This window comes from Oncorhynchus mykiss, chromosome 3 (assembly GCF_057628025.1).
Source record: "Oncorhynchus mykiss isolate SJ-2025 chromosome 3, ASM5762802v1, whole genome shotgun sequence".
In the NCBI taxonomy this organism is placed as follows: domain Eukaryota; kingdom Metazoa; phylum Chordata; class Actinopteri; order Salmoniformes; family Salmonidae; genus Oncorhynchus; species Oncorhynchus mykiss.
The window spans coordinates 9515001-9537500 of NC_143024.1; the positions used below are offsets into that span (position 1 = coordinate 9515001).

General features: G+C 45.8%; 1 protein-coding gene across 2 annotated transcripts in view; it reads left to right on the plus strand.

Annotated features, from left to right (window-relative positions):
• LOC149984314 (collagen alpha-1(XIV) chain-like) overlaps nucleotides 1-22500 on the plus strand; it is a 239470-nt gene that overhangs the window by 73249 nt on the left and 143721 nt on the right. For both annotated transcript variants that reach the window (XM_090219964.1, XM_090219955.1), the window contains exons 8-16: nucleotides 2120-2284; nucleotides 6679-6840; nucleotides 8944-9104; nucleotides 10221-10350; nucleotides 10516-10661; nucleotides 14134-14263; nucleotides 15746-15885; nucleotides 16734-16860; nucleotides 17051-17190. In XM_090219964.1, the coding sequence (XP_090076090.1) occupies nucleotides 2120-2284; nucleotides 6679-6840; nucleotides 8944-9104; nucleotides 10221-10350; nucleotides 10516-10661; nucleotides 14134-14263; nucleotides 15746-15885; nucleotides 16734-16860; nucleotides 17051-17190 (1301 nt within the window). The remainder of the gene's footprint in view (nucleotides 1-2119; nucleotides 2285-6678; nucleotides 6841-8943; nucleotides 9105-10220; nucleotides 10351-10515; nucleotides 10662-14133; nucleotides 14264-15745; nucleotides 15886-16733; nucleotides 16861-17050; nucleotides 17191-22500) is intronic.

The following is a 22500-nucleotide window of genomic DNA, read 5'->3' on the forward strand; positions in this document are numbered from 1 at the left end:
CTGTGTAGTTGCCTAGCTGTGTAGCTGTCTATCTGTCTAGCTGTGTAGTTGTCTAGCTGTGTAGTTGTCTATCTGTCTATCTGTCTATCTGTCTAGCTGTGTAGTTGTCTAGCTGTGTAGTTGTCTATCTGTCTATCTGTCTAGCTGTGTAGTTGTCTAGCTGTGTAGTTGTCTATCTGTCTATCTGTCTAGCTGTGTAGCTGTCTAGCTGTGTAGTTGTCTAGCTGTCTATCTGTCTATCTGTCTATCTGTCTATCTGTCTAGCTGTGTAGCTGTCTAGCTGTGTAGTTGTCTAGCTGTGTAGTTGTCTAGCTGTGTAGTTGTCTAGCTGTGTAGCTGTCTATCTGTCTAGCTGTGTAGTTGTCTAGCTGTGTAGTTGTCTATCTGTCTATCTGTCTAGCTGTGTAGCTGTCTAGCTGTGTAGTTGTCTAGCTGTGTAGTTGTCTAGCTGTGTAGCTGTCTATCTGTCTATCTGTCTATCTGTCTATCTGTCTAGCTGTGTAGCTGTCTAGCTGTGTAGTTGTCTAGCTGTGTAGTTGTCTATCTGTCTATCTGTCTATCTGTCTAGCTGTGTAGCTGTCTAGCTGTGTAGTTGTCTAGCTGTGTAGTTGTCTATCTGTCTATCTGTCTATCTGTCTATCTGTCTAGCTGTGTAGCTGTCTAGCTGTGTAGCTGTCTAGCTGTGTAGTTGTCTAGCTGTGTAGTTGTCTAGCTGTGTAGTTGTCTAGCTGTGTAGCTGTCTATCTGTCTATCTGTCTATCTGTCTATCTGTCTAGCTGTGTAGCTGTCTAGCTGTGTAGCTGTCTAGCTGTGTAGTTGTCTATCTGTCTATCTGTCTATCTGTCTAGCTGTGTAGCTGTCTAGCTGTGTAGTTGTCTAGCTGTCTATCTGTCTATCTGTCTATCTGTCTATCTGTCTAGCTGTGTAGCTGTCTAGCTGTGTAGCTGTCTAGCTGTGTAGTTGTCTAGCTGTGTAGTTGTCTAGCTGTGTAGCTGTCTATCTGTCTAGCTGTGTAGTTGTCTAGCTGTGTAGTTGTCTATCTGTCTATCTGTCTATCTGTCTAGCTGTGTAGTTGTCTAGCTGTGTAGTTGTCTAGCTGTGTAGTTGTCTAGCTGTGTAGCTGTCTAGCTGTGTAGTTGTCTAGCTGTGTCGTTGTCTAGCTGTGTAGTTGTCTAGCTGTGTAGTTGCCTAGCTGTGTAGCTGTCTATCTGTCTAGCTGTGTAGTTGTCTAGCTGTGTAGTTGTCTATCTGTCTATCTGTCTATCTGTCTAGCTGTGTAGTTGTCTAGCTGTGTAGTTGTCTATCTGTCTATCTGTCTAGCTGTGTAGTTGTCTAGCTGTGTAGTTGTCTATCTGTCTATCTGTCTATCTGTCTAGCTGTGTAGTTGTCTAGCTGTGTAGTTGTCTAGCTGTGTAGTTGTCTAGCTGTGTAGTTGTCTAGCTGTGTAGCTGTCTATCTGTCTATCTGTCTATCTGTCTAGCTGTCTATCTGTCTATCTGTGTATCTGTGTAGCTGTGTAACTGAACTACGTAACTCTATATATCTGTGTGTATCTGGGTTCCCTGAGTGTACAAAACATTAGGAACACCTTCTTAATATTGAGTTGCACCCCCTTTTGCCCTCAGAACAGCCTCAGTTCATCGGGACATGGATTCTACAAGGTGTTTGAAGCATTCCACAGGGATGCTGGCCCATGTTGACTCCAATGCTTCCCACAGTTGTGTCAAGTTGCCCTTAATGTCATTTCGGTGGTGGACCATTCTTCTTGAAACACACAGGAAACTGTTGCGTGTGGAAAACCCAGCAGCGTTGAAGTTCTTGACGCTCCTGTCACCTACTACCACTCCCCGTTCAAAGGAACTTAAATATTTTGTCTTGCCCTTTCACCCTCTGAATGACACACATACACAATCCATGTCACAATTGTCTCAAGGCTTAAAAATCCTTCTTTAACCAGGTCTCCTCCCCTTCATCTACACTGATTGAAGTGTATTCAACAAAGTGACATCAATAAGGGATCATAGCTTTCACCTGGGTTCACCTGTTCAGTTTATGTTATGGAAAGAGCAGGTGTTCCTAATGTTTTGTACACTCAGTGTATTTCTGTGTATCTCTGTAGGCCTGGCCTTGACCTATATCCTGGAGAACAGCTTCAAGCCCGAGTCAGGCTCCAGGAGCGGGGTACCCAAAGTCGGTATCCTAATCACAGATGGGAAGTCCCAGGATGACGTGATCCCCCCTGCCCAGAGCCTGAGGGACGCTGGCATCGAACTCTTCGCCATTGGTAGGACTCAAGGCCTTGTTGTCCTTACTGTAGTATGAACACATGATGGTTCTCTTTAGGAGCACTACAGTGAAAATACAACTGAAATAAGACATTTACATAAGTATTCAGACCCTTTACTCAGTACTTTGTTGAAGCATTTTCAGGTTTCTCCAGAGATGGCTCTGGCTGGGCCACTCAAGGACACTCGGAGACTTGTCCCGAATCCACCCCTGCATTCTCTTGGCTGTGTGCTTAGGGTCGTTGTCCTGTTGGAAGGTGAACCTTCACCCCAGTCTGAGGTCCTGAGCGCTCTGGAGCAGGTTTTCATCAAGGATCTCTCTGTACTTTGCTCTGTTCATCTTTGCCGCAATGCTGACTAGCTTGGCATTCAGGCCAAAGAGTTCATCAGACCAAATAATCTTGTTTCTCATGGTCTGAGAATTTTTTGGTTCCTTTTGGCGAACTCCAAGCAGGCCGTCATGTGCCTTTTACACGACAGCCTGCTGGAAGGTTCTCCCATCTCCACAGAGGAACTCTGGTTACTCCCTGACCAAGGCCCTTCTCCCCCCATTGCTCAGTTTGGCTGGGTGGCCAGCTCTAGGAAGAGTCTTGGTGGTTCCAAACTTCTTCCATTTAAGAATGATGGAGGCCGCTGTGTTCCTGGAGACCTTCAATGCTGCAGAAATGTTTTGGTACCTTTCCCCAGATCTGTGCCTCGACACAATCCTGTCTCGGAGCTCTACGGACAATTCCTTTGACCTCATGGCTTGGTTTTCTGCTCTGACATGCACTGTCAACTGTAGGACCTTTATATAGACAGGTGTGTGCCTTACTAAATCATGTCCAATCAACTGAATTTACCACAGGTGGACTCCAAGTTGTAGAAACATCTCAAGGATGTTCAATGGAAACAGGATGCACCTGAGCTCAATTTCGCGTTTCATAGCAAAGGGTCTGAATACTTATATAAATCAGGTATTTTTTTTTTCATTTTTAATTTGCAAAAATATCTAAAAACCCTGTTTTCGCTTTGTCATTATGGGATATTGTGTGTAGATTGGTGAGGGTTTATTTTATATAATACATTTTACAATAAGGCTGTAACGTAACATTTTGGGGAAAAAGTCAAGGGGTCTGAATACTTTCCGAAGGCCCAGTATATTCATGGTGTGAGACTTGATGCTGTCGGTAGGACACAGTTAGTTGTTTTGATGCTGTCGGTAGGACACAGTTAGTTGTTTTGATGCTGTCGGTAGGACACAGTTAGTTGTTTTGATGCTGTCGGTTGGACACAGTTAGTTGTTTTGATGCTGTCGGTAGGACACAGTTAGTTGTTTTGATGCTGTCGGTAGGACACAGTTAGTTGTTTTGATGCTGTCGGTTGGACACAGTTAGTTGTTTTGATGCTGTCGGTAGGACACAGTTAGTTGTTTTGATGCTGTCGGTAGGACACAGTTAGTTGTTTTGATGCTGTCGGTAGGACACAGTTAGTTGTTTCGATGCTGTCGGTAGGACATAGTTAGTTGTCGGTAGGACACAGTTAGTTGTTTTGATGCTGTCGGTAGGACACAGTTAGTTGTTTTGATGCTGTCGGTTGGACACAGTTAGTTGTTTTGATGCTGTCGGTAGGACACAGTTAGTTGTTTTGATGCTGTCGGTAGGACACAGTTAGTTGTTTTGATGCTGTCGGTAGGACACAGTTAGTTGTTTCGATGCTGTCGGTAGGACATAGTTAGTTGTCGGTAGGACACAGTTAGTTGTTTTGATGCTGTCGGTAGGACACAGTTAGTTGTTTTGATGCTGTCGGTTGGACACAGTTAGTTGTTTTGATGCTGTCGGTAGGACACAGTTAGTTGTTTTGATGCTGTCGGTTGGACACAGTTAGTTGTTTTGATGCTGTCGGTAGGACACAGTTAGATGTTTCGATGCTGTCGGTAGGACACAGTTAGTTGTTTCGATGCTGTCGGTAGGACACAGTTAGTTGTTTTGATGCTGTCGGTTGGACACAGTTAGTTGTTTTGATGCTGTCGGTAGGACACAGTTAGTTGTTTTGATGCTGTCGGTAGGACACAGTTAGTTGTTTTGATGCTGTCGGTAGGACACAGTTAGTTGTTTTGATGCTGTCGGTTGGACACAGTTAGTTGTTTTGATGCTGTCGGTAGGACACAGTTAGTTGTTTTGATGCTGTCGGTAGGACACAGTTAGTTGTTTTGATGCTGTCGGTAGGACATAGTTAGTTGTCGGTAGGACACAGTTAGTAGTTTTGATGCTGTCGGTAGGACACAGTTAGTTGTTTTGATGCTGTCGGTAGGACACAGTTAGTTGTTTTGATGCTGTCGGTAGGACACAGTTAGTTGTTTTGATGCTGTCGGTAGGACACAGTTAGTTGTTTCGATGCTGTCGGTAGGACATAGTTAGTTGTCGGTAGGACACAGTTAGTTGTTTTGATGCTGTCGGTAGGACACAGTTAGTTGTTTTGATGCTGTCGGTAGGACACAGTTAGTTGTTTTGATGCTGTCGGTTGGACACAGTTAGTTGTTTTGATGCTGTCGGTAGGACACAGTTAGTTGTTTTGATGCTGTCGGTTGGACACAGTTAGTTGTTTTGATGCTGTCGGTAGGACACAGTTAGTTGTTTTGATGCTGTCGGTTGGACACAGTTAGTTGTTTCGATGCTGTCGGTAGGACATAGTTAGTTGTCGGTAGGACACAGTTAGTTGTTTTGATGCTGTTGGTAGGACACAGTTAGTTGTTTTGATGCTGTCGGTAGGACACAGTTAGTTGTTTTGATGCTGTCGGTTGGACACAGTTAGTTGTTTTGATGCTGTCGGTAGGACACAGTTAGTTGTTTTGATGCTGTCGGTAGGACACAGTTAGTTGTTTTGATGCTGTCGGTAGGACACAGTTAGTTGTTTTGATGCTGTCGGTTGGACACAGTTAGTTGTTTTGATGCTGTCGGTTGGACACAGTTAGTTGTTTTGATGCTGTCGGTAGGACACAGTTAGTTGTTTTGATGCTGTCGGTAGGACACAGTTAGTTGTTTTGATGCTGTCGGTAGGACACAGTTAGTTGTTTTGATGCTGTCGGTAGGACACAGTTAGTTGTTTTGATGCTGTCGGTAGGACACAGTTAGTTGTTTTGATGCTGTCGGTAGGACACAGTTAGTTGTTTTGATGCTGTCGGTAGGACACAGTTAGTTGTTTCGATGCTGTCGGTAGGACATAGTTAGTTGTCGGTAGGACACAGTTAGTTGTTTTGATGCTGTCGGTAGGACACAGTTAGTTGTTTTGATGCTGTCGGTTGGACACAGTTAGTTGTTTTGATGCTGTCGGTAGGACACAGTTAGTTGTTTTGATGCTGTCGGTTGGACACAGTTAGTTGTTTTGATGCTGTCGGTAGGACACAGTTAGATGTTTCGATGCTGTCGGTAGGACACAGTTAGTTGTTTCGATGCTGTCGGTAGGACACAGTTAGTTGTTTTGATGCTGTCGGTAGGACACAGTTAGTTGTTTTGATGCTGTCGGTAGGACACAGTCAGTTGTTTTGATGCTGTCGGTAGGACACAGTTAGTTGTTTTGATGCTGTCGGTTGGACACAGTTAGTTGTTTTGATGCTGTCGGTAGGACACAGTTAGTTGTTTTGATGCTGTCGGTAGGACACAGTTAGTTGTTTTGATGCTGTCGGTAGGACATAGTTAGTTGTCGGTAGGACACAGTTAGTAGTTTTGATGCTGTCGGTAGGACACAGTTAGTTGTTTTGATGCTGTCGGTAGGACACAGTTAGTTGTTTTGATGCTGTCGGTAGGACACAGTTAGTTGTTTTGATGCTGTCGGTAGGACACAGTTAGTTGTTTTGATGCTGTCGGTAGGACACAGTTAGTTGTTTTAGAGGTAAAGGCTGACATGGTGACACGTTTGGATACACTTTTGTCCTTTGTGTTTTGTTAAGGGAAACAAAAGGAAACAGATAGATCTAAATCTTAATCTTGATCTAAATCTTAATCTTGATCTAGATCTTAATCTAAATCTAGATCTTAATCTAAATCTTCATCTAAACCTTCATCTAGATCTTAATCTTGATCTAGATCTTAATCTTGATCTAGACCTTAATCTAAATCTTAATCTAAATCTTAATCTAGATCTTAATCTAGATCTTAATCTTGATCTAAATGTTGATCTAAACCTTCATCTAGATCTTAATCTTGATCTAGATCTTAATCTTGATCTAGACCTTAATCTTAATCTAAATCTTAATCTTGATCTAGATCTTAATCTAAATCTTGATCTAAATCTTGATCTAGTTCTTAATCTTGATCTAGATCTTAATCTTGATCTAGACCTTAATCTTAATCTAAATCTTAATCTAGATCTTAATCTTAATCTTGATCTTAGTGCTCTCTCTCCCTCTGTGCAGGTGTAAAGAATGCTGATGAGAATGAGCTGAGGGCCATAGCTTCTGAGCCTGACAACACTCATGTGTACAACGTGGCAGACTTCAGCGTCATGAGCTCTATCATAGAGGGACTGACCCAGATAGTCTGTGAACGGGTAGAGGAGCAGGACAAGGAGATCAAAGGTGAACAAATCAAATCAGAGAGCAAAGATGTTGTCACGTCAGTCCTCATACTACTGTATATCTTTACAGTACATACTGTCTCATTCACTTAGACACAGTACCGAGTCTTCAGTCCTCATACTACTGTATATCTTTACAGTACATACTGTCTCAGTCATCATACTACTGTATATCTTTACAGTACATACTGTCTCATTCACTTAGACACAGTACCCAGTCTTCAGTCCTCATACTACTGTATATCTTTACAGTACATACTGTCTCAGTCATCATACTACTGTATATCTTTACAGTACATACTGTCTCATTCACTTAGACACAGTACCCAGTCTTCAGTCCTCATACTACTGTATATCTTTACAGTACATACTGTCTCAGTCATCATACTACTGTATATCTTTACAGTACATACTGTCTCATTCACTTAGACACAGTACCCAGTCTCCAGTCATCATACTACTGTATATATTTACAGTACATACTGTCTCATTCACTTAGACACAGTACCCAGTCTTCAGTCCTCATACTACTGTATATCTTTACAGTACATACTGTCTCATTCACTTAGACACAGTACCGAGTCTTCAGTCCTCATACTACTGTATATCTTTACAGTACATACTGTCTCAGTCCTCATACTACTGTATATCTTTACAGTACATACTGTCTCAGTCCTCATACTACTGTATATCTTTACAGTACATACTGTCTCATTCACTTAGACACAGTACCCAGTCTCCAGTCATCATACTACTGTATATCTTTACAGTACATACTGTCTCATTCACTTAGACACAGTGCCCAGTCTTTAATATTGAAATAACTCCTGTCTGTTTAATACACTTTATACTTAATCCTCATTGCAGAATCATCATAATGCTGTCCATATTTAGTGCATACTGAATAAACACGCACTTAGACATACACACTTAGAAAAAAGGGTTCCAAAAGGGTTCTTCGGCTGTCCCCATAGGAATACCTTTATTGGTTACAGGTAGAACCCTTCTGGGTTCCATTTAGAACCCTCTATGGAAAGAGTTCTACATGGAACCCTTTGGGGTTCTACCTGTAACCAATAAAGGTATTCCTATGGGGACAGCCGAAGAACCCTTTTCGAACCCTTTTTTCTAAGTGTGTATGTCTAAGTGCGGGTTCTAGTTGGAACCAAAAATAGTTCTTCATAGGGTTCTCCTATGGGGACAGCCGAAGAACCCTTTTAGGTTCTAGATAGCATATTTTATTTCTAAGAGTGTACTGTACAAACTTTCCAAACCATGCATTCTCTAACGATCCGTTGTAATGTATCTCCAGAGGAGACGACAGGTCAGGAGACACAGGAAGCCCCTCAGGACCTAGTGACATCAACATGTCCATACAGTATACTGTACAGTCTGTCACCTTAGATGATGCTGTCCTGTACTATCTGAATGTGTGTTCCTCCAGGAGAGTCTGCAGGTCAGGAGACACAGGGAGCTCCTCAGGACCTAGTGACATCAACATGTCCATACAGTATACTGTACAGTCTGTCACCTTAGATGATGCTGTCCTGTACTATCTGAATGTGTGTTCCTCCAGAGGAGTCGGCAGGTCAGGAGACACAGGAAGCCCCTCAGGACCTAGTGACATCAACATGTCCATACAGTATACTGTACAGTCTGTCACCTTAGATGATGCTGTCCTGTACTATCTGAATGTGTGTTCCTCCAGGAGAGTCTGCAGGTCAGGAGACACAGGGAGCCCCTCAGGACCTAGTGACATCAACATGTCCATACAGTATACTGTACAGTCTGTCACCTTAGATGATGCTGTCCTGTACTATCTGAATGTGTGTTCCTCCAGGAGAGTCTGCAGGTCAGGAGACACAGGGAGCTCCTCAGGACCTAGTGACATCAACATGTCCATACAGTATACTGTACAGTCTGTCACCTTAGATGATGCTGTCCTGTACTATCTGAATGTGTGTTCCTCCAGGAGAGTCTGCAGGTCAGGAGACACAGGGAGCCCCTCAGGACCTAGTGACATCAACATGTCCATACAGTATACTGTACAGTCTGTCACCTTAGATGATGCTGTCCTGTACTATCTGAATGTGTGTTCCTCCAGGAGAGTCTGCAGGTCAGGAGACACAGGGAGCCCCTCAGGACCTAGTGACATCAGAGGTGACAGCCAGGAGTTTCAGGGTGTCCTGGAGTCACGCTCCCGGCAGTGTAGAGAAGTACCGTGTGGTGTTCTACCCTGCTACCCAGGGAGGACGGCCTGAAGAGGTATACACACTCCATCTTACTCTCCCACCCAATAGGGTTTTTTTGTCCATCTGCTGCAGGTGAAACAAAAGGGGGTTGGAACCCAAATTATTTTCTAATTGTTTTGTTCTGAATAGAATCCTACATTTTTTATTGTTCCGTTCCACTGTTCCGAACAGAACAATAAAGTTCTGAACCGGTTCAAACCCTAAAAAAGTGTCAGTTTATATTTTTAATTTCTATTCCTTTTTTAAATGTGTACAATCGATAGTTGTTTACATTTAGCTCATTAAATGACTTCACCAATCGTTCCAGGTTTCGTTTCTGTTCCTTGAAAAATGTATATTACTGGATGTATTCACTCCAGATGTTCAGTCTCTCTGTATCTCTCTGACCCAGTCTCTGTGTATCTCTCTGACCCAGTCTCTGTGTATCTCTCTGAACTAGGCTCTGTGTATCTCTCTGACCCAGTCTCTGTGTATCTCTCTGACCCAGTCTCTGTGTATCTCTCTGAACTAGGCTCTGTGTATCTCTCTGACCCAGTATCTGTGTATCTCTCTGACCCAGTCTCTGTGTATCTCTCTGACCCAGTCTCTGTGTATCTCTCTGACCCAGTCTCTGTGTATCTCTCTGACCCAGTCTCTGTGTATCTCTCTGAACTAGGCTCTGTGTATCTCTCTGACCCAGTCTCTGTGTGTCTCTCTGACCCAGTCTCTGTGTATCTCTCTGACCCAGTCTCTGTGTGTCTCTCTGACCCAGTCTCTGTGTATCTCTCTGACCCAGTCTCTGTGTATCTCTCTGTATCTCTCTGACCCAGTCTCTGTGTATCTCTCTGACCCAGTCTCTGTGTATCTCTCTGAACTAGGCTCTGTGTATCTCTCTGACCCAGTCTCTGTGTGTCTCTCTGACCCAGTCTCTGTGTGTCTCTCTGACCCAGTCTCTGTGTATCTCTCTGACCCAGTCTCTGTGTGTCTCTCTGACCCAGTCTCTGTGTATCTCTCTGACCCAGTCTCTGTGTATCTCTCTGACCCAGTCTCTGTGTATCTCTCTGACCCAGTCTCTGTGTATCTCTCTGACCCAGTCTCTGTGTATCTCTCTGACCCAGTCTCTGTGTATCTCTCTTTGTATCTCTCCCAGGCTGTGGTGGACGGCACAGAGAACTCTGTGGTTCTGCGGCATCTCAACTCCTTAACAGAGTACCAGTTAGCTGTGTTCGCTGTCTACACCAGCTCAGCTAGCGAGGCACTTCGTGGCAGCGAGACCACATGTGAGTCCACCTCCCTTTTCATTGTCAGCAAGACTATTTTCTACACTTGTTCTTTTTTTCCTCCTGGGCCAAGTTGGATGTGTGTAAACATACTCTTTCACCTGGGTTTAAGCCAACTCTCTGTGTGTGTCTGTTCGTTCCTGTGTGTGTTCACGTGTGTCTCAGTGGCTCTCCCCATGGTGAACGGCCTGGAGCTGTACGACGTTACCCACAACACCATGCGGGCGCGGTGGAGTGGTGTGCAGGGCGTCTCGGGGTACATGGTCCTATACGCCACCCTGACCGAGGACCAGGCCTCCGACGAGAAAGAGGTACCCCAGCCGGAGGGCCGCAAGCCTGGGTGGGATCGGTCTGGGGGAGGGTTCTTCCTGGAGGGGCTGCTGGGTGTCCGTGTCTCTTTTCTCCTGATGAAATATAGCATGGATAATCCCTAGTTCCTAAACCACAGGAACACTGGGGGTGGGAGGCCTTGTGTCAGTAGATCTGCTGCTGAACAGAACCAGCAGAACCCTGGTGATCTGGAGGCTCCACAGGCTTATTGGATCTGGTGGTGTCTCTGTCCCTGTCCCTGTCCCCATCCCTGTCTCTGTCCCTGTCCCAATCTCTGTCCCTGTCCCTGTCCCCGTCCCGATCTCTGTCCCTGTCCCTGTCCCTGTCCCGATCTCTGTCCCTGTCCCCGTCCCTGTCCGTGTCCCTGTCCCTGTCTCTGTCTCTGTCCCTGTCCCCATCCCTGTCTCTGTCCCTGTCTCTGTCCCTGTCCCTGTCTCTGTCCCCGTCCCTGTCTCTGTCCCTGTCCCCGTCCCTGTCTCTGTCCCTGTCCCTGTCTCTGTTTTACATTTTGACATGAGGTGGCAGAGAGGAAAATGAGCTGTTTTACATTTTGACATGAGGGCAGAGAGGAAAATGAGCTGTTTTACATTTTGACATGAGGGGCAGAGAGGAAAATTAGCTGTTTTACATTTTGACATGAGGCCAGAGAGGAAAATGAGCTGTTTTACATTTTGACATGAGGCCAGAGAGGAAAATGAGCTGTTTTACATTTTGACATGAGAGGGCAGAGAGGAAAATGAGCTGTTTTACATTTTGACATGAGGCCAGAGAGGAAAATGAGCTGTTTTACATTTTGACATGAGGCCAGAGAGGAAAATGAGCTGTTTTACATTTTGACATGAGAGGGCAGAGAGGAAAATTAGCTGTTTTACATTTTGACATGAGGCCAGAGAGGAAAATGAGCTGTTTTACATTTTGACATGAGGCCAGAGAGGAAAATGAGCTGTTTTACATTTTGACATGAGGCCAGAGAGGAAAATGAGCTGTTTTACATTTTGACATGAGAGGGCAGAGAGGAAAATGAGCTGTTTTACATTTTGACATGAGAGGGCAGAGAGGAAAATGAGCTGTTTTACATTTTGACATGAGAGGGCAGAGAGGAAAATGAGCTGTTTTACATTTTGACATGAGAGGGCAGAGAGGAAAATGAGCTGTTTTACATTCTGACATGAGGTGGATTTTTGTATATTTTTAATATGATATCTGAGTGACACTGACTAACATAATCGATGGGGGCCCCTGGTCGGTATTTCAACCATGATAACAAGTTTAGATAGCTGTCCGCTAACTAACTAACTGACACGGGCTAATTGACTGACTATCAGTGACTGACACAACAAGAGAAAAACTGACGATGTACCACCACATTTTGAAATTGCACCTTGTGTATTCTAATCTTCTAACCCGCAACAGTAAGTTGAAACCTCGACTGAGTTTCTAAAATACACTGCTCAAAAAAACAGAGGGAACACTTAAACAACACAGTGTAACTCCAAGTGAATCACACTTCTGTGAAATCAAACTGTCCACTTAGGAAGCAACACTGATTGACAATGAATTTCACATGCTGTTGTGCAAATGGAATAGACAACAGGTGTAAATTATAGGCAATTAGCAAGACACCCCCAATAAAGGAGTGGTTTTGCAGGCGATGACCACAGACCACTTCTCAGTTCCTATGCTTCCTGGCTGATGTTTTGGTCACTTTTGAATGCTGGCGGTGCTTTCACTGTAGTGGTAGCATGAGACGGAGTCTACAACCCACACAAGTGGCTCAGGTAGTGCAGCTCATCCAGGATGGCACATCAATGCGAGCTGTGGCTAGAAGGTTTGCTGTGTCTGTCAGCGTAGTGTCCAGAGCATGGAGGCGCTACCAGGAGACAGGCCAGTACATCAGGAGACGTGGAGGAGGCCGTAGGAGGGCAACAACCCAGCAGCAGGACCGCTACCTCCACCTTTGTGCAAGGAGGAGCAGGAGGAGCACTGCCAGAGCCCTGCAAAATGACCTCCAGCAGGCCACAAATGTGCATGTGTCTGCTCAAACGGTCAGAAACAGACTCCATGAGGGTGGTATGAGGGCCCGACGTCCACAGGTGGGGGTTGTGCTTACAGCCCAACACCGTGCAGGACGTTTGGCATTTGTCAGAGAACACCCAGATTGGCAAGTTCGCCACTGGCGCCCTGTGCTCTTCACAGATGAAAGCAGGTTCACACTGAGCACGTGACAGACGTGACAGAGTCTGGAGATGCCGTGGAGAACGTTCTGCTGCCTGCATGACCGGTTTGGCGGTGGGTCAGTCATGGTGTGGGGTGGCATTTCTTGGGGGGGGGCCGCACAGCCCTCCATGTGCTCGCCAGAGGTAGCCTGACTGCCATTAGGTACCGAGGTGAGATCCTCAGACCCCTTGTGAGACCGTATGCTGGTGCGATTGGCCCTGGGTTCCTCCTAATGCAAGACCATGCTAGACCTCATGTGGCTGGTGTGTGTCAGCAGTTCCTGCAAGAGGAAGGCATTGATGCTATGGACTGGCCCGCCCGTTCCCCAGACCTGAATCCAATTGAGCACATCTGGGACATCATGTCTCGCTCCATCCACCAACGCCACGTTGCACCACAGACTGTCCAGGAGTTGGCGGATGCTTTAGTCCAGGTCTGGGAGGAGATCACTCAGGAGACCATCCGCCACCTCATCAGGAGCATGACCAGGCGTTGTAGGGAGGTCATACGGGCACTTGGAGGCCACACACACTACTGAGCCTCATTTTGACTTGTTTTAAGGACATTACATCAAAGTTGGATCAGCCTGTAGTGTGGTTTTCCACTTTAATTTTGAGTGTGACTCCAAATCCAGACCTCCATGGGTTGATACATTTGATTTCCATTGATCATTTTTGTGTGATTTTGTTGTCAGCACATTCAACTATGTAAAGAAAAAAGTATTTAATGAGAATATTTCATTCATTCAGATCTAGGATGTGTTATTTTAGTGTTCCCTTTATTTTTTTGAGCAGTGTATATATATATATATATATATATATATATATATATATATATATATATATAATATGGGGAACTTTGGTTTTACCTCTCTGTGTGTGGCCCGCGGCCCTTCCAAAGTGCAGCCGCGGTCCGGATTATTCCACAAGATAAACGACTCTGCTTTTTCTACAGTATTGCGTGCCTCAGAAATAATACTGTACGTTCTGTACAGCTGTCTTCAGACAGTGCAAAGAAGTTACATGTTTCATGTTGAATTATTCTCCGTACTAATCAGGCTTCCAGATGGCACTTCTTGGCTTCAGTCCCAACAATACCCTGTTCCCCATAGTCCACTACATTAGTCCACTACACAAGTAGTGCACTATATAAGGAATAGGTTGTAATTTGGGACTCACCACTGTGTCATCTGGACCTTCATCGATGCTTTCCCATTTCCCCCTTTAATACCAACAGATGAAGGTGTCAGACGCAGTAACTGATCTACAGCTGGAGGACTTGACTCCTGCCACTGAGTACACGGTGACAGTCTACGCCATGTATGGAGAAGAAGCTAGCGATCCTATGAGTAGCCAGCAGACCACCTGTAAGTGTCCTCTTAAACCTACTGTTAAATATTCAACAATTCAGATAAAGGACAGGTATACTGTGGGTCTTCCTGAGGACAGATATACTGTGGGTCTTCCTGATGACAGATATACTGTGGGTCTTCCTGAGGACAGATATACTGTGGGTCTTCCTGAGGACAGATATACTGTGGGTCTTCCTGAGGACAGATATACTGTGGGTCTTCCTGAGGACAGATATACTGTGGGTCTTCCTGAGGACAGATATACTGTGGGTCTTCCTGAGGACAGGTATACTGTGGGTCTTCCTGAGGACAGGTATACTGTGGGTCTTCCTGAGGACAGGGATACTGTGGGTCTTCCTGAGGACAGATATACTGTGGGTCTTCCTGAGGACAGATATACTGTGGGTCTTCCTGAGGACAGGTATACTGTGGGTCTTCCTGAGGACAGGTATACTGTGGGTCTTCCTGAGGACAGGTATACTGTGGGTCTTCCTGAGGACAGATATACTGTGGGTCTTCCCGAGGACAGATATACTGAAGGTCTTCCTGAGGACAGATATACTGAAGGTCTTCCTGAGGACAGTTATACTGAAGGTCTTCCTGAGGACAGATATACTGTGGGTCTTCCTGAGGACAGATATACTGAAGGTCTTCCTGAGGACAGATATACTGAAGGTCTTCCTGAGGACAGATATACTGTAGGTCTTCCTGAGGACAGATATACTGAAGGTCTTCCTGAGGACAGATATACTGAAGGTCTTCCCGAGGACAGATATACTGTGGGTCTTCCTGAGGACAGATGTACTGAAGGTCTTCCTGAGGACAGATATACTGAAGGTCTTCCTGAGGACAGATATACTGTAGGTCTTCCTGAGGACAGATATACTGAAGGTCTTCCTGAGGACAGATATACTGAAGGTCTTCCTGAGGACAGATATACTGAAGGTCTTCCCGAGGACAGATATACTGTAGGTCTTCCTGAGGACAGATATACTGAAGGTCTTCCCGAGGACAGATATACTGAAGGTCTTCCCGAGGACAGATATACTGAAGGTCTTCCTGAGGACAGATATACTGAAGGTCTTCCTGAGGACAGATATACTGAAGGTCTTCCTGAGGACAGATATACTGAAGGTCTTCCTGAGGACAGATATACTGAAGGTCTTCCTGAGAACAGATATACTGAAGGTCTTCCTGAGGACAGATATACTGAAGGTCTTCCCGAGGACAGATATACTGAAGGTCTTCCCGAGGACAGATATACTGAAGGTCTTCCTGAGGACAGATATACTGAAGGTCTTCCTGAGGACAGATATACTGAAGGTCTTCCTGAGGACAGATATACTGAAGGTCTTCCTGTCTTCAGAAGTTGTAGCTGTATAGCACGTAGTGTCTGCTGATGGAAAAAGGGCTCTGTAAATACATTTGATTGATTGATTGATTGATTGATTGATCTCTTCAACATGACATTTTGAGTTAACCCCTTTGTGTCTGCAGTGCCACTGAGCCCTCCCAAAAACCTTGTGTTCTCTGAGGTGGACCACAACTCAGCCAAACTGTCGTGGGAAGCTGCCTCTAGGAAGGTGACAGGATACCGCATCATGTACGCCAAGACTGACGGGCTAAAGACTGATGAGGTGAGAGACAACACGAGGGGATTTAACCTAGAACAAGACTAGGGGATTTAACCTAGAACAAGACAAGGGGATTTAACCTAGAACAAGACTAGGGAATTTAACCTAGAACAAGACTAGGGGATTTAACCTAGAACAAGACTAGGGGATTTAACCTAGAACAAGACTAGGGGATTTAACCTAGAACAAGATTAGGGGATTTAACCTAGAACAAGACTAGGGGATTTAACCTAGAACAAGACAAGGGGATTTAACCTAGAACAAGACTAGGGGATTTAACATAGAGTTATACATATATTACGTCTGTCTGTCTGTCTGTCTGTCTGTCTGTCTGTCTGTCTGTCTGTCTGTCTGTCTGTCTGTCTGTCTGTCCTCTCAATACTGTGTGTCTCTCTCTCTCTTCTGTCAATACTGTGTGTCTCTCTCTCTTCTGTCAATACTGTGTGTCTCTCTCTCTCTCTTCTGTCAATACTGTGTGTCTCTCTCTCTTCTGTCAATACTGTGTGTCTCTCTCTCTTCTGTCAATACTGTGTGTCTCTCTCTCTTCTGTCAATACTGTGTGTCTCTCTCTCTCTTCTGTCAATACTGTGTGTCTCTCTCTCTCTTCTGTCAATACTGTGTGTCTCTCTCTCTTCTGTCAATACTGTGTCTCTCTCTCTTCTGTCAATACTGTGTGTGTGTCTCTCTCTCTCTTCTGTCAATACTGTGTGTGTCTCTCTCTCTCTTCTGTCAATACTGTGTGTCTCTCTCTCTCTTATGTCAATACTGTGTGTCTCTCTCTCTCTTCTGTCAATACTGTGTGTCTCTCTCTCTCTCTTCTGTCAATACTGTGTGTCTCTGTTTCCCCTTAGGTGGATGTGGGTCCAGTCACGTCCTGGACTCTGAATGACCTGACGTCTGCAAGGGAGTATGAGGTAGCCATATTTGGGATCTACGACGAGGGCCAATCAGAAGCCCTCTCTGGCAGCTTCACCACCGGTAAGAACCAATCAGAGTCTCTCAGAGTAGTGCCAGGACAGGGTTTGCACTTTAGGAACTATTTTATTGGTACTAACCAGGTCAGAATAGGACTGTAGTATGAGTTTTTCCAGTCAGAAGTGATGTGTGTTTTACTTCATGTTATAGCTGATCTTACTGTTCTGATGATGCTGTTTGATCTCTCTAATAGACCCTGTACCAGGCCCTCTTGACCTCCAGGCCAGTGAGGTCACCGCAGAGAGCTTCCGGGTCAGCTGGGATCACTCTGCTCCGGGCATCGTCCTCTACAAACTGACCTGGGCTCCTTATGATGGAGGGGACACTAAGGAGGTCAGTATGGGGTCAACCCACTAAGGAGGTTAGGACAGGGACAACCCACTAAGGAGGTCAGTACTGAGACAACCCACTAAGGAGGTTGGTACTGGGACAACCCACTAAGGAGGTTGGTACTGGGACAACCCACTATGGAGGTTGGTACTGAGACAACCCACTAAGGAGGTTGGTACTGGGATAACCCACTATGGAGGTCAGTACTGAGACAACCCACTATGGAGGTTGGTACTGAGACAACCCACTAAGGAGGTTGGTACTGGGATAACCCACTATGGAGGTCAGTACTGAGACAACCCACTAAGGAGGTCAGTACTGAGATAACCCACTAAGGAGGTTGGTACTGGGACAACCCACTAAGGAGGTTGGTACTGGGATAACCCACTAAGGAGGTTGGTACTGGGATAACCCACTAAGGAGGTCAGTACTGAGACAACCCACTATGGAGGTCAGTACTGAGACAACCCACTAAGGAGGTTGGTACTGGGACAACCCACTAAGGAGGTTGGTACTGGGATAACCCACTAAGGAGGTTGGTACAGGGACAACCCACTAAGGAGGTCAGTACTGAGACAACCCACTAAGGAGGTTGGTACTGGGACAACCCACTAAGGAGGTTGGTACTGGGACAACCCACTAAGGAGGTTGGTACTGGGATAACCCACTAAGGAGGTTGGTACAGGGACAACCCACTATGGAGGTTGGTACTGAGACAACCCATTAAGGAGAGGGGTACTGAGATAACCCACTAAGGAGGTCAGTACTGAGATAACCCACTAAGGAGGTCAGTACTGAGACAACCCACTAAGGAGGTCAGTACTTAGACAACCCACTAAGGAGGTCAGTACTGAGACAACCCACTAAGGAGGTTGGTACTGGGACAACCCACTATGGAGGTTGGTACTGGGATAACCCACTAAGGAGGTTGGTACTGGGACAACCCACTATGGAGGTTGGTACTGGGACAACCCACTATGGAGGTTGGTACTGGGACAACCCACTAAGGAGGTTGGTACTGGGACAACCCACTATGGAGGTTGGTACTGGGATAACCCACTAAGGAGGTTGGTACAGGGACAACCCACTATGGAGGTTGGTACTTAGACAACCCACTAAGGAGGTTGGTACTGAGACAACCCACTAAGGAGGTTGGTACTGAGATAACCCACTAAGGAGGTCAGTACTGAGACAATCCACTAAGGAGGTTGGTACTGGGATAACCCACTAAGGAGGTCAGTACTTAGACAACCCACTAAGGAGGTCAGTACTTAGACAACCCACTAAGGAGGTTGGTACTGAGACAACCCACTAAGGAGGTTGGTACTGAGACAACCCACTAAGGAGGTTGGTACTGGGACAACCCACTATGGAGGTTGGTACTGGGATAACCCACTAAGGAGGTTGGTACTGGGACAACCCACTAAGGAGGTTGGTACTGAGACAATCCACTATGGAGGTCGGTACTGAGACAACCCACTAAGGAGGTTGGTACTGGGATAACCCACTATGGAGGTTGGTACTGGGATAACCCACTAAGGAGGTTGGTACAGGGACAACCCACTATGGAGGTTGGTACTGAGACAACCCATTAAGGAGAGGGGTACTGAGATAACCCACTAAGGAGGTTGGTACTTAGACAATCCACTATGGAGGTCAGTACTGGGACAACCCACTAAGGAGGTTGGTACTGGGACAACCCACTAAGGAGGTTGGTACTGGGATAACCCACTAAGGAGGTTGGTACTGGGACAACCCACTAAGGAGGTTGGTACTTAGACAACCCACTAAGGAGGTTGGTACTGAGACAACCCACTAAGGAGGTTGGTACTGGGACAACCCACTAAGGAGGTCAGTACTGGGATAACCCACTAAGGAGGTCGGTACTGGGATAACCCACCAAGGAGGTTGGTACTGGGATAACCCACAAAGGAGGTTGGTACTGGGATAACCCACTAAGGAGGTTGGTACTGGGAAAATCCACTAAGGAGGTCAGTACTGGGACAATCCACTAAGGAGGTTGGTTTTGGGACAACCCAAAAGGGAAACCAGACCTGGATCAATACATTTGACAAATGCTTCTTGAGACTCTTGCTGCTCTTCATTTAGTTTGCCAGGTAAAATAGAATACATGGAATAGTCCCAAAAGTGCAAGCTCCAATACTCATAATCCAAGTTAGCTACTTGACTTGATTGGGTGCCTGATTGACTAGGTTTTTAGTGGCTGATATAACTGTGATCCTGGCTCAGATCCAAAGTGTTGATCATCTGTCCTTAACAAGAGAACACCAGCTGTAGAACGGCACAATGCTCTAGTCTCTAGCCAGCTGGGGAAATATTAGCCTGCTGCCAGATCTGTTTGTGCTGTTTAGCCAACTCCTATGACACACAGCCATTGGAGTTGGCTATAAAGCACAAACCGTTATGGCCCCGAGCTAGTGAAATATGCTCTCTGAACTGACTGACCAGCCTCATGCATCACCTGTGTCTGGCCTTTTTCCTGGGTCCTGACTGACTACTGTAGCTAGCTGGTCTTTACAGATAGCACTGCAGGTCTGCAGGTCGGTGTGTTTACCGGGACTCACCGCAGCAGAAAATAATATACTGCTGATGCTGTGGAGTAGATCCACTGTGTCTGTGAGGTAGGGTGGTAGAATGTTACTGTGGAGTAGATACACTGTGTCTGTGAGGTAGGGTGGTAGAATGTTACTGTGGAGTAGATACACTGTGTCTGTGAGGTAGGGTGGTAGAATGTTACTGTGGAGTAGATACACTGTGTCTGTGAGGTAGGGTGGTAGAATGTTACTGTGGAGTAGATCCACTGTGTCTGTGAGGTAGGGTGGTAGAATGTTACTGTGGAGTAGATACACTGTGTCTGTGAGGTAGGGTGGTAGAATGTTACTGTGGAGTAGATACACTGTGTCTGTGAGGTAGGGTGGTAGAATGTTACTGTGGAGTAGATACACTGTCTGTGTCTGTGAGGTAGGGTGGTGGAATGTTACTGTGGAGTAGATACACTGTGTCTGTGAGGTAGGATGGTGGAATGTTACTGTGGAGTAGATACACTGTGTCTGTGAGGTAGGGTGGTAGAATGTTACTGTGGAGTAGATACACTGTGTCTGTGAGGTAGGATGGTGGAATGTTACTGTGGAGTAGATACACTGTGTCTGTGAGGTAGGGTGGTGGAATGTTACTGTGGAGTAGATACACTGTGTCTGTGAGGTAGGGTGGTAGAATGTTACTGTGGAGTAGATCCACTGTGTCTGTGAGGTAGGGTGGTAGGATGTTACTGTGGAGTAGATACACTGGCTGTGTCTGTGAGGTAGGGTGGTAGAATGTTACTGTGGAGTAGATCCACTGTGTCTGTGAGGTAGGGTGGTGGAATGTTACTGTGGAGTAGATACACTGTGTCTGTGAGGTAGGGTGGTAGAATGTTACTGTGGAGTAGATACACTGTGTCTGTGAGGTAGGGTGGTAGAATGTTACTGTGGAGTAGATACACTGTGTCTGTGAGGTAGGGTGGTGGAATGTTACTGTGGAGTAGATACACTGTGTCTGTGAGGTAGGGTGGTGGAATGTTACTGTGGAGTAGATACACTGTGTCTGTGAGGTAGGGTGGTGGAATGTTACTGTGGAGTAGATACACTGTGTCTGTGAGGTAGGGTGGTGGAATGTTACTGTGGAGTAGATACACTGGCTGTGTCTGTGAGGTAGGGTGGTGGAATGTTACTGTGGAGTAGATACACTGTGTCTGTGAGGTAGGGTGGTGGAATGTTACTGTGGAGTAGATACACTGTGTCTGTGAGGTAGGGTGGTAGAATGTTACTGTGGAGTAGATACACTGTGTCTGTGAGGTAGGGTGGTGGAATGTTACTGTGGAGTAGATACACTGTGTCTGTGAGGTAGGGTGGTGGAATGTTACTGTGGAGTAGATCCACTGTGTCTGTGAGGTAGGGTGGTAGAATGTTACTGTGGAGTAGATACACTGTGTCTGTGAGGTAGGGTGGTGGAATGTTACTGTGGAGTAGATACACTGTGTCTGTGAGGTAGGGTGGTAGAATGTTACTGTGGAGTAGATACACTGTGTCTGTGAGGTAGGGTGGTAGAATGTTACTGTGGAGTAGATACACTGTGTCTGTGAGGTAGGGTGGTGGAATGTTACTGTGGAGTAGATACACTGTGTCTGTGAGGTAGGGTGGTAGAATGTTACTGTGGAGTAGATACACTGTGTCTGTGAGGTAGGGTGGTGGAATGTTACTGTGGAGTAGATACACTGTGTCTGTGAGGTAGGGTGGTAGAATGTTACTGTGGAGTAGATACACTGTGTCTGTGAGGTAGGGTGGTAGAATGTTACTGTGGAGTAGATACACTGGCTGTGAGGTAGGGTGGTAGAATGTTACTGTGGAGTAGATACACTGTGTCTGTGAGGTAGGGTGGTAGAATGTTACTGTGGAGTAGATCCACTGTGTCTGTGAGGTAGGGTGGTGGAATGTTACTGTGGAGTAGATACACTGTGTCTGTGAGGTAGGGTGGTGGAATGTTACTGTGGAGTAGATACACTGTGTCTGTGAGGTAGGGTGGTGGAATGTTACTGTGGAGTAGATACACTGTGTCTGTGAGGTAGGGTGGTGGAATGTTACTGTGGAGTAGATACACTGTGTCTGTGAGGTAGGGTGGTGGAATGTTACTGTGCAGTAGATACACTGTCTGTGAGGTAGGGTGGTGGAATGTTACTGTGCAGTAGATACACTGTCTGTGTCTATGAGGTAGGGTGGTGGAATGTTACTGTGGAGTAGATACACTGTGTCTGTGAGGTAGGGTGGTAGAATGTTACTGTGGAGTAGATACACTGTGTCTGTGAGGTAGGGTGGTGGAATGTTACTGTGGAGTAGATACACTGTGTCTGTGAGGTAGGGTGGTAGGATGTTACTGTGGAGTAGATACACTGTCTGTGTCTGTGAGGTAGGGTGGTAGAATGTTACTGTGGAGTAGATACACTGTGTCTGTGAGGTAGGGTGGTAGAATGTTACTGTGCAGTAGATACACTGTCTGTGTCTTTGAGGTAGGGTGGTGGAATGTTACTGTGGAGTAGATACACTGTGTCTGTGAGGTAGGGTGGTGGAATGTTACTGTGGAGTAGATACACTGTGTCTGTGAGGTAGGGTGGTAGAATGTTACTGTGCAGTAGATACACTGTCTGTGTCTTTGAGGTAGGGTGGTGGAATGTTACTGTGGAGTAGATACACTGTGTCTTTGAGGTAGGGTGGTAGAATGTTACTGTGGAGTAGATACACTGTGTCTGTGAGGTAGGGT